This window comes from Perissodus microlepis, chromosome 3, assembly GCF_051167445.1.
Source record: "Perissodus microlepis isolate ML-2025 ecotype Zambia chromosome 3, ASM5116744v1, whole genome shotgun sequence".
Classification (NCBI taxonomy): domain Eukaryota; kingdom Metazoa; phylum Chordata; class Actinopteri; order Cichliformes; family Cichlidae; genus Perissodus; species Perissodus microlepis.
Window position 1 is genome coordinate 27448625 of NC_140463.1, and position 13107 is coordinate 27461731.

General features: G+C 37.9%; 1 protein-coding gene across 1 annotated transcript in view; it reads right to left on the bottom strand.

Moving 5' to 3' along the window:
• Nucleotides 1–4656: 4656 nt before the first annotated feature.
• The window catches only part of LOC146390822 (GTPase IMAP family member 9-like), a 34618-nt gene continuing 26167 nt past the window's right edge, over nt 4657–13107 (bottom strand). Inside the window, exon 3 of the mRNA XM_084922394.1 lies at nt 4657–4695. Coding sequence (XP_084778520.1) covers nt 4657–4695 — 39 coding nt within the window. The remainder of the gene's footprint in view (nt 4696–13107) is intronic.

Below are 13107 nucleotides of genomic sequence, written 5' to 3' on the forward strand. Positions count from 1 at the left end.
GAGTGCACTTAGTGATCCACCTCATTATTTCAGCCTTCAGCTCGTCCTCTGATCTACCTGGGCCAAAGGTTTCTTCCAGTTAAAAGGGAGGTTTTCCTTCCCACTGTTGCCAAAGTGCTTGCTCATAGGGGTCATATGATTGTTGGGTTTTTCTCTGTATCTATTATTGTAGGGTCTACTGTACAATATAAAGCACCTTGAAGCGACTGTTGTTGTGATTTGGTGCTATATAAATAAAACTGAATTGAATTGAATTGAATTGAGTGTTAATCAGGGTAATCCTTCTTCCATGGAGAGATTTGGACTCTGTTTGGCATTCAGTGTTAACTCTAAATGCATCTTCTCCAAACATGGTGTTTACTAGGCTCCTTTTCCCAGCTTCACTGTCTCCCAGCAGGACAATCCTGTACATTTTTTCCACTGAAAGGAAGTGAAGACAGAAAATAATTGGAGATTATGTATCGGAATTTCAGGAGCGGGACCACGCCTCTAAAGACGCTCCTTCCGGTTGTCATCTATATAGGTTCCCCCAGTTCTGCAAGCTGTTCATTCTCATTTCATGCCCCACCCTCCCTCCCTCCTTGTTTTCAATTCTTTAATGTCTTCACTTCTATTTAGTGCATGGGGATCTGTCAGGGCCAGGAGCTGTCGCCAGTCCCCTGCGAGGCCTTCCCCAAACCACAGCTCAATTCATGTCCAAGCATTCACCTTTACTTACTAAAACGCAAACTTCAAGTGAGATGGACGCACCTGCTTGGCATCTGCTATCATGCCTCGCCGGCATAAAAAGCTGTTCTTGCCTGTGGTGGGTGTTATTGTTGGTATGTTGAGCTGGCAGCGGGAGAGCTGCAGCTGTGTGTGTGTGTATACCAACCGTGAGCAAAGTGTAAATAAAAGTATGCTGAAAGCAGTAAAATGTCGTTAGGTCTGCTGTGGTTGTTTACAGTAATGTTTTACATTCACTTATGTAATAAAATTATTTGGAAAATGTACATGTAATCTAATGATTGAAATTACAGATTTTGTCATGAATGGTTTATGCACAGGGTTGAAGTCCTGACAGATCATTTAAGTCCAGCTGAGGCCTCGACTTTGACTATGACAGAACCTTGATTTTTTTTTCTTTTCCAGCTATTCATTTGTGCTTCATCTTCCTGTTGCATGACTCTGTTTCTATCAAATTTTAACTGTTGGACAGATGGCATCACAAACTTTACTCTCGAGTGCTTTGACATACAGAGGAGTTTACAGTCAACTCAATAACTGCTAAGTTTAAATTTCTCGTGCTTGCAAAAATAAGCCCAACTCTTCACCAATCCAACACTGTGTGGTGCTGTGACGTGTTTATGTTGTTCTGCTGGGTTTGGATTTTGTCGAACATTGCGCACCTAACACCTCCACCTCATTCTTTTTTTTATGTCCAAAGAACATTATTCCAGAGGTCTTGTGGGTTTTTTTTAGCTTCCATGTTCTTTTTAGAGAACAAACAAGCCATACCTTTTTTGTAATTAAACTCCTAAATGGTAAATGAATCCTGTGGAGTCTAAGATTTAGAGCTTTGTTTTATTTATCTTTTTTATATTTAGTTTTGCACTTGTGAATAATAAGAGTTTCTGAAACTGATGGCTTTCATCATTGACATTGTGCTGACACATTCTTGAATTCCACAGATCAACAAACTCTAAAACCTTAAGCATCTTTTTCATTCTTTGTTTTTCTTCCTCCTTCCTTGTTCTGAGTACTTCTTCTACCCAGAACTGGTTTGTGCCGAATGCTCCAAAAGAGGATGCTTTCACTTTTTGAATACAAAAAAACCCAACAACAAATAACAAAGGAGGAACTGAAGCTGTCATCATTAAGTAAACTGAAGGTGGCTGTGATGGTAAATCATTATATTAAAATTATTTTAGTTTGTGTATTTAATTTTGAGTATCTTAAAATAGGTTACTGTTTCTACCCTTTCACATAGAAAGAAAAAAGATGTGTGTACTGCCCTGACTATTAGGCCCAAAATGCACTGCACATCATTTTTGTGGCCTCTCATGGTCTTTACTGTATGTGTCCTGCATACGCTAATACCCATTATTTTGTGTACAGTTCAAATGTATCAAACCACGCCATGTGTGAATGCTCCCTGGTTGGTGTGATTGTGCTGTCCTACACTTTGTTCGACCAAGAAATGATTGTCTTTCAGTGCTCAGCAGTGCCGTAGTTGTATTGTATGTGACACAACCTTTTGTATAGAAGTATCACTTTAATTACTAAACAGTTTATCCAAAAGTCCTTGAATTAAAGTTGGAACTACGCACTTCAATTTCACATCATTTAAAATGTACTATAGTGGGAATACAAAGCAACATTAAGAAAAGAAAAAAAATCCTAACTGTAATTCATATGGAAGCAGTAAGGATATAGTTTTCTGCATTTTCACTTAGTTTTTATTAAATAAATAATTACGCATATGAAAGGGCATAGAGAGAGAGCTGTGCAACATACTTTGTTTCAAAACAACACCCCGTGACATCACAATGACACCATAACTCTTCACAAAATCTCACACTGCATGAATATATCTTAAAATCTGAAGCTTTTACAGCTCACAGAGGCCAAAGATTTCATGCTTTAAGGTAATAGTTCAAAGGTCAGACATCAGCATGTTGTAATAAAAACATCATAGTTTTAGTGGGTTCTGAGTCTCCGGGTGCTACTTTTTTGTTTCTGTATTTGGCAGAGTGAAAGTGTACTTTACACGCTTACAAAAACAGTACAAATATATAAAAAAACCCAGTGGTTTGGATTATAAATAAGTGTAAAGTGTAAAGCAAGGCCAGCTTTGACTCATAAACCAAGTGCTCAGTCAAACTGAAGAACAGGAAGTTTAGTGCAGAGCTACAGAGGCATATTAATAAAATACAGGAAACCAGTACAGGGAGAAAAAGCGGAACTATGTAACACACACACACACACACACACATCAAGTCAGCCCAGAAAAAGTTGTTTTGATCGAAACTATGTGTGACCTGTAAAGGACCAAAATAACACCTATATGATACACATTTTTGGCTTCTAATGCTAGAGATTTGCAACTGGCTTTGGGCTGTGCATGTCTCTATCTTCCAGAAGATGATTGAATAAATAATTATAAATATTTTAAATAACTGAGTCGTGTTCTCTTTATTCAGTAAAAGAATGACAAGAACCAGATTTATTATTTGGTGCCGAAAACCCAGGATTGTTTTACGGCTGAGAGGACAAATTCGGCTTAAGGTGAAATCGTAAAATGAAGCGGCTCGACAATACAAAGTTAAGCACAGCCTGTTAAAGCAAAGTGTGCAAATTGGATGAATTCTAAATTATCTGTTCGCCGAGTTAACGATCTTCACTATTAAATTGGCTCAGTAGTGATAAAACTAAAGTCTGTTCAGTAGATTACTGGTGAATGTTTGTGTTGATTTTGGTTAATTTCTGAGAATAAAAGTAAAGCTTTGGGGTAACAATAATGAAACTTTGAGAATGACAGTAGTGAGTTAAAGGTAATATGGTATTTAATGGTGAAAGAGAAAAAATAAGTTAATGTGTGTGTTAAGAAAAGACCGTAGAATAGGTAATTGGTTATTTCTTTGAGGGATTTAAGTCCCTATTGGTTATAAGGTTGGACCTACATCGATTAAAACCTTCTGTCAGAGTTTTGATTGTTTTTTTTTAATTAATTTAAATTACTTTAGAACGGAAGTTAGACTTGGACGCTTCTAAAAATAAAATAGGTTGTGTAGAAATCGGGCCAGTCACAGTTTGGAACTGATACTGGTTAATTGGTCAGAAAAAGGTTAGACCTTGGCGTTGGACGCTTTTAAAGTTGTCAAAATTGTGTAGGAAAAGTCTGGTACCAGCAGATGTTTGTGTAAAAGTATGTCTTCACATTTGGTGTCTTTTGTTATATATATAAATGTGTGAATATATAGTGAAGTGTAAAATTCTCTTTGGGGTATACAGTCAGAAGTAGAGATTGTTTTGAAAGTGTGACAGAGAATGGTGTGATGTGTGTGAGAAGAGCTACTAAACACCTGAGTGAATTGTGCTAAATTGGTGCTGAAAGTATTGTGTGAATTGTGCTGCAGAGCTGAGCTAAGAGAATTGTGACGTGTGTTGAAGATGTGTGCCAAAGGAATTCTGCTAATCATGCTGAGGACTTTGATGTGAAGGATTTCTTTTTTGGTAATGCTTGCAAGTGTAAAGACCTTAGTATCTACCTGTGTGAACCTGTTCAGTTTGTGTGCGTGTCCGAGGGTGCATGTTTTTATGTTAAAAGTGAGTAAAATTACAGAGGGTACAGTATATATAGTGTGTGTGTGTGTAAGAAGCACTGGGTGAGTGTGTGTGTCTGTGACAGGAAGTGAAATGTTTGCAGGCAGTTTGATGGAAATTGCCTGATGTGTGTGCAACGTGAGAGAGAGAAAGACGCCTTAAAATCTAGATAGAAGAATTAGAGAAATGAAAGGAAATGAGATTAAATAAATGTCTTAGTGTGTTAATACAGGTGCCCATGCTCAACCTCCTGGATGAGTACAGTGGCAAAATGTTAGATTAACTTAATTGGGATGACAAACAGGCCATGTTTTGGCTGAAAATTTCACAGCTTCACCTCTCATCCTGTCTTTATCCTGAGAAGAAGCTGTGAGGACGGTCAATCTCTTCCTGAAGACAGAAGACAGACAGAGCAACACCGTGGACTTCAAGAATTAACAGCAGGCAAAAGACAGCAGGACTGACCTAAAACTCTGAAGGTTCCAGGAGCATGTATAAATACCGTGGTGGGAAACATGCGCTCTGATCACAAGCTGGGAAGTGTACCAGTGACATCATTGTGTGGATGGACTTGATGGGACTGTCTGAGTTTCAGATTTGCCATGCAAAGTCAAGCAGCAAAATAAGAGCCTGAAAAGAAGAAGAGAATGAACAGAGAAGAACAAACAGCTGATTTGGGCCTGTGCTTGCAGGAGATTCGGGAGCGCACACAGGCAACTGTGAGAAGAGTAGATGAGGACAGGGGAGAGGTGAAGGCTGGTCGTGTTAAGGTGAGAGCATATGAAAATTGGGTTGAAAATTGAGGCTGAACTTGTGGAGGTTTAGAAATGTCCAGAGCATCGCAATGGAAAGATAAATAAAATAAATTAAGAAATTAAGAAATAAATAGACTAAATTACATAAATGAATAGAAAATATACATACACAAGTAGAAATACGTGAAATTTTTTTTGGAGAGAATGAGGAGCGAGACAGTTTGAATCCACAGCTCAGCGCAAATATGCATAAATTAATCTGAATACAAACCCATACATGCAATGAAGACCAGCTTACACTCATGAATGTTAATATATCACATAAATGCTAAATGGTGTAGATTTAATAGACATTTGCTATCAGATGCTGAGGTTATCCATTGCTGAGGAATAACTCGAGAAGTTGCACGACAACTGGGGGCTTTTGTGAAAAGGAAAATACAGGGGTGTTACCAAACGGTGATCAGATAATAAATTTAATTCAAAGTTGTAAATTGGAAGTGGTCGTGTGCTGATTGAGCAAAAGAAGTTATTACTGTAAGAAGAAAAATAATAATAATTTAATTTTTTGGTAATGTTTTGAATATGCATTTCTGTTGTCGTTGAGATATGACTTAATATGCAAATTAGTTGAATGAGTGGAGACAAAACAAAACAAACAAACAAACAAACAAAAAAAAAAAACGAGTTCCTGTTTGAATGTATGAGTGAAGCTTGCACTGAGAGAAACATATCCCTGACTGTGTGAGAAGAATTGCTTGGTAAAATATATGATAGCATGGTACAGGATAATTAATAAAATAATAATTTGTCCTTTCTCAAGACAAGCATCCAGCTTGGCTTGCTGCAACTTACAGATTTATAGATAATAATCTTAAAACTTCATCCAATTGTCTTTTTCAGTTATTTAAAATATACATTTTCAAAATGCAGGTGTCAATATTTCTGTTGGGTTCTAGGGTTAACTTACCGAGCATTTTTGCAGTGAATGAGCAAGAAGCGGAGCTTGACAAACATTGTGTGTCTTGTTGCATTTGAACCCAGTAGACATTCCCAGGTTACTTTCACTTGCTATTGGAAATATGTTCATATTGGAGGTGGGGATAGCTGGGGGTTTCCCATTATTTGGAAACAAATTGTTGCATGCATTTTGTTTCGTCTTTTACACAGAATACATTAAATTAAATTAAATAATTGTAACCCAGTCTGTTTTTTTGTTCAGATTGAAGCTTTACTTTTTTCCTTTCTAGTTACTGGAACATTGCTGGTAATCTTCCACTTCCAAGGTTGTAATTATTTAAACTTTAAAATTTTAGGCGTTTAATTTTCAGTGATTGAAAGCCAACATATAATTGAAGGCCGCATTAAAAAATTGTGGATATCAATACTTTAAATTGTTTGGAATGTATTATTTCCGTGTGCTAGCTCGTGTTTTTACTTTACTTTTTTGAATGATTTACAATTTGTAAGTGCTATTAAAACTATTTACTGTTTAGACTTGGTTTATTTGTATGTATTTAGAGCTGTGTTTGAATACAGGAGGCAAAAGTTGTAGTTGATGGAGATATGGCCAGTCAATCAAGTCGATCAACAACCTATTGAAGTGCAGACTTTCAGCTTTAATACAAAGGGTTGTACAAAAACTTTCTATAAACTAGTTTGAAAAGTTGGTCAAAGGTATCTCAAAGACTCTAACCTGATATCTAACCTCTGTCTCTGATCCATTCCCTGAAGTCTATCTAATTATCTTCTTGCTTTTTTTATTTCTTTTTCGTTCCTCCTTCCTTATTTTGAGTTCTTCCTCTACATAGAACTCAATTATCTTTTGTGCTTCAAAAGAGGATGCTTTCAGTTCTTAAATATAAAACTGAATACTGAATAACCAACTACCTACTAAATGACATTCAAACTTTTCTGCAAGTATCTCAAACACTATAATCTGATAACTGACTTATGTCTGTATCTAATTTCCTGATGACCTGTTCCTGTGTAATTCTTCTCTGTGTTGTTTGTTTGCTTGGGGTTTTTTTAAGTGTTCCTTCTTTCTTGTTTTGAGTACTTCCTCCACATGGAACTGGCTGCTCCAGTATGCTTCAGAAGAGAGCATATCTTTCAGTTACAAAAGTGAGTGCAGAAAGGGTTTATTTTAAAACCCTTAAATTAAAACTCGCATTTTGCTTATTTGATTTGGAATCAACTGTGTGATGTATAGAGGTTAAAGGGCAAAGAAATGTGTCTTTGGCCAATATATTATAGACTTAACTGTGTCTCACATATTCCTTCCTTGTCTTCAGTAGCTCCAACACCTGCTAGTTGGTCCTGCATTTATTCTCTTTTCAACATAAGTAAGCAGTGGAATGACTTATTTAAGAACAATGAGAAAAGAATGGCTTGATATTTGACATTCTGTTGTTTTATAATTGAAAACATGGATCTCTGACTGATTTCCAAATATGGTGTAGGCCAGAATGATTTGAGCCTATAAAGTTTATTTTTTACCAAGAGGTAAAATATAAACTTTCTTGATGTCTTTGTTAGTTCTTAGGTTTTGGTTCTATGTTCCCACAGTTCTGTGTCAGTATCAGGTCTGAGTTCTGTCAATGTATGTTTCCTGTTTTACTTTGAAAGGTCTTGTCTCATGTTAGTGTATTCTGTTTTACGTCCTTCTCTTGTCATGCCCAGTTACTCCTAGCTGTGCTCTCCCTCTGTGTATTTAAGCCTTGCGTTTGCCTCTGTTAGTTGCTGGTTCATCTGTGTGTCATCCCCTGTATTTCTGCCGTGTGTCTCTCCATGTTTTCAGCTTCAACTTCTCAGGTTTTCAGGTTTCGAGTCACAGGTTTTTTTGTACCTTATATTATTATTTTGTAGCTGTTTCCAGTTTAGGTTTTGTTAGTGCAATTCCCTGCCATGCTCTGCTTTGGTTTGTATTTTGTTTTCCTTTATTAATAAACTTTCGTCAGAGCTGTCATCAGCGTTTGCGTTTGGATCCACATCCTACATCTCCTGACGATCTGCCTCTCAGATCGTGACACAATCAGGTATCCTTTTTATTCAACAACTCTCAAACACGTCTCCTGAATAAACCCAGCCGATTCTTCTATGATGAATCAAACTCCTCCACATTTGATGTTCTTTTGGGATAAACCTTAGTCTTCAGGTCACCCCACAAAATCAAAGGGATTCCAGACAGGGCTTTGTGCAAATACAATAAAGCTTTCAAATCTGAAATAAACATTTTGGCAAATTTCTTTTTCTATTTGCCCAAACTCAGACTGTCCTCTGATGCTTTTCCCCCCCCCAATTCAATTCAAGTTTATTTCTATAGTACCAAATCACAACAACAGTTGCTTTAAGTTAGACATTGCATTTTAGAGTTCAGTTTAAAATCTAACAGTCTAACAAGTGTAAATATATACTTTTTAATATTTGTTAATATAATTGTACCTGTTGGGGCTCTAAAAATAATTTACCACTATTACTGCGCCTTTGTTTCCGAGACTGCATTTGCAGTATCCAATACCAATGTTTAAAAGATGTATTTGCTCTATTTACCTATATATGACAAGTAAGGGAATTTAAGGCTAAGGTGTTAGTAAAAGAAAGAAAAACAATTTGAAAAAAGAAATATGTTTCATTCTTTTATTCTTGAGTAATGCATCATAGAATGTTTCAGATTAAGTAAAAAATCAAACATTATATTGCAAAATAGGTTACATTATAAGGTATCCACAAATTCCAAATTACTTCATTATATTGAAAAATGTAAATACATAAAGTAGAAAATAGATAAAAAGAATAGTAATTTAAGTACAAAACGGATGAAAATCCCAAATTGAATGCACTATTACATTTGTGAATGTTAAGGGAACATAGGACACATGTACAGTGAACTGCACTTAACTGCGTTAAAACAATTAAAATGCAAACAATCTTACAAGAATCTTTTTATGAGTCAAAAATGTTAGTTTTACAAGACAAGGAAGAGAGAAAGTAAGAAGAGAAGCATTCAAATCATAAAAACTTTTAAGATCTATTATTGCTATATTGCATGTTCTGTATTATTAAATCATTTATAATACCACTGGTAAACTGGGAACAGGACCACCCCCCCCCCCCCCCCCCCCACACACACACACACACACACACACACACACTCACACACACATTAACTAGTGTCAGAATTTCATTACAAGATAATAATAATAATAATAATAAAAATAATAATAAAAATAATAATAACACAAATCCCTAACTGTAATAAGAAAAGAGTCACTGTAATTGGTACTTTGAGCAAAAGCCTTGATAGAAGCAATGCGTAAAGTCAGTAAGTCAAAAGTATTATTTGATGACTGTGACACAGGTTTTGCAAAAGTTGACATACTTTCGGTCCCCACTAAATTACTTTGCATATATTTTGTGTTACCAGTTTGCAGACTTTGCTCACTGTTTGAATTAACCATGTTCCTGCCTAATGTTTTTTTTAAGAACTAACTGAAATGCTGCCCTACCTGATAATATTGTTCCTCTGAACCCTAAAAGGAATCACAGAAAAGCACCCACCATGCTGCATAATCCACCACCTATTCTTTCTGTTACTTTGCTTATTTTTGGATAAACATTATGATACTTTGGTTCAATTGCAATTACCCAGTTAAATATTATTGATCATTTTTTTAATGCCCATGCTGCTATGCAACCTCCAAACCTGAAGCTACCCATTCTGCTTATTTGGTTTTTTGTTATGGCCTTATCCATTGTAATGTGGTTGTTATGTGCTTTAAAAATGCTCAGCCACTGCTACTATGATGAATAAGGCAATTGATTAGTGTTAGCGTTCCTGCAATAAATGCTGCTCAAACCCCTAAGCCTCCTTCTGACCCTGAAAGAAACACAAGTGGAGACCCCACCATTCTGCGTAGTTCGCCATGGACCTAGTGTGGTACTTATCTTACTTTTTGGAATATCAAGATTCTTATGTGTTATACTCCAATGACTACGACTGTTATTAGTGATACTATCAGCTCTACTGCTACTATTACTCCACACTTTGATGTTGTTTCCACGAACTCTTACAACAAGCCAAAGAGAGTGCCGTCCACGCTTTCTATGACGACGCATTCTACAAATTGGCTTATTTGCTGAATTACACATATGAGTACTACCTAAATTGTTTTTAGGTGTTCTTATCTGTTTTATTGTTAATGCTAGTCGATCCCATAACATAGTTACTATAGAGGTGGAAACCAAGCCAAAAAGGGCACTCATGATACTCTTTAAAACATTCAGCAACAATTCTCTTACTTTCCTTGACTTCTTTATTACCCGTGCTCCTGGCCCTGTTGCTCCAAAAATTAAGGGTATGTGAAATCTTCTTATCAGTCTAAATGTGAATGCTACTACACGCCTAAATGTTGCGCCAGTTAACCCTGAAACTGAGCCCAATAGAGCACCCGCCATGCTCTCCAATCTAGCTCCTGCCCATTGTGTCAGGTTGTGTACTTTTTGGATCACAAATGCTCTTGCCAATGCTGCTCCAATGTCTAACATTACTTTCACTTGTGTTATCAATGCTACTGTGTGTTGAATTACAATGCATGCTCTTTGCGACACACACTCTCCTACTGTTATTGCTTTTTGCTTTACCCATGGCCCTGCCTGAGTGGCTCCAATCTCTAATATTCTTTGAAGTGTTAACATCAGTTCAGCTGTGAGAGTTGCACCACCCTGGAAAATGGTCATTCCTAACTGCAAAAAGAAGCCAAATGGATTAGCCACCATACTCCCTAATCCAGCAGCAACCAAATGTTTTATGTTGCTTGCCTTTTGGATTGCCCATGCTGCTGCCCCTCTTACTCCAATGCCGTATGCTGTCTTCGCTGCTCTTATCAGTCCATCTTTGAGTCTTGCTCCAAGCCCTAATATTCTTCCTTGTAACTGCAAAATGGAGCCAAACAAACCACTCACCATGCTTCCAAATCCAGCTCTTAACAGCTGTGCTCCTTTGCTTGCTTTTTCAGTGACCCATTCCAGTAAGTCTTTTAACTTTTGAATTACCCCTGCTCCTGCCCCAGTGGCATCAGTAAATAATGTCGTTTTAAATGCTGTTATTAAGGCTACTGCAAGTGCTGCTCCAATCCCAAATACTTGTCCAATTAACCCGAGGAACAAGCCAAATGGACCACCCCTCATACTCTCTACACCATTACGTACCCATTCTGCGACTTGGCTTACTCTTTGGATTACCCGTGCTCCTGGCCCTGTTGCTGCAAAGTTTAATGACGCTTTAACTGCTGATATCAGTCTAAATGTGAATGCTACTACACGTCTAAATGTTGCACCGGTTAACCCTGAAACCGAGCCCAGTAGAGCACCCGCCATGCTCTCCAATCTAGCTCCTGCCCAGTGTGTCAGGTTGTGTACTTTTTGGATCACAAATTCTCTTGCCAATGCTGCTCCAATGTCTAACATTACTTTCAGTTGTGTTATCAATGCTACTGTGTGTTGAATTACAATGCATGCTCTTTGCGACACACACTCTCCTACTGTTATTGCTTTTTGCTTTACCCATGGCCCTGCCTGAGTGGCTCCAATCTCTAATATTCTTTGAAGTGTTAACATCAGTTCAGCTGTGAGAGTTGCACCACCCTGTAAAATGGTCATTCCTAACTGCAAAAAGAAGCCAAATGGATTAGCCACCATACTCCCTAATCCAGCAGCAACCAAATGTTTTATGTTGCTTGCCTTTTGGATTGCCCATGCTGCTGCCCCTCTTACTCCAATGCCGTATGCTGTCTTCGCTGCTCTTATCAGTCCATCTTTGAGTCTTGCTCCAAGCCCTAATATTCTTCCTTGTAACTGCAAAATGGAGCCAAACAAACCACTCACCATGCTTCCAAATCCAGCTCTTAACAGCTGTGCTCCTTTGCTTGCTTTTTCAGTGACCCATTCCAGTAAGTCTTTTGACTTTTGAATTACCCCTGCTCCTGCCCCAGTGGCATCAGTAAATAATGTCGTTTTAAATGCTGTTATTAAGGCTACTGCAAGTGCTGCTCCAATCCCAAATACTTGTCCAATTAACCCGAGGAAGAAGCCAAATGGACCACCCCTCATACTCTCTACACCATTACCTACCCATTCTGCGACTTGGCTTACTCTTTGGATTACCCGTGCTCCTGGCCCTGTTGCTGCAAAGTTTAATGACGCTTTAACTGCTGATATCAGTCTAAATGTGAATGCTACTACACGTCTAAATGTTGCACCGGTTAACCCTGAAACTGAGCCCAATAGAGCACCCGCCATGCTCTCCAATCTAGCTCCTGCCCATTGTGTCAGGTTGTGTACTTTTTGGATCACAAATGCTCTTGCCAATGCTGCTCCAATGTCTAACATTACTTTCAGTTGTGTTATCAATGCTACTGTGTGTTGAATTACAGTGCATGCTCTTTGCGACACACACTCTCCTACTGTTATTGCTTTTTGCTTTACCCATGGTCCTGCCTGAGTGGCTCCAATCTCTAATATTCTTTGAAGTGTTAACATCAGTTCAGCTGTGAGAGTTGCACCACCCTGTAAAATGGTCATTCCTAACTGCAAAAAGAAGCCAAATGGATTAGCCACCATACTCCCTAATCCAGCAGCAACCAAATGTTTTATGTTGCTTGCCTTTTGGATTGCCCATGCTGCTGCCCCTCTTACTCCAATGCCGTATGCTGTCTTCGCTGCTCTTATCAGTCCATCTTTGAGTCTTGCTCCAAGCCCTAATATTCTTCCTTGTAACTGCAAAATGGAGCCAAACAAACCACTCACCATGCTTCCAAATCCAGCTCTTAACAGCTGTACTCCTTTGCTTGCTTTTTCAGTGACCCATTCCAGTAAGTCTTTTAACTTTTGAATTACCCCTGCTCCTGCCCCAGTGGCATCAGTAAATAATGTTGTTTTAAATGCTGTTATTAAGGCTACTGCAAGTGCTGCTCCAATCCCAAATACTTGTCCAATTAACCCGAGGAAGAAGCCAAATGGACCACCCCTCATACTCTCTACACCATTA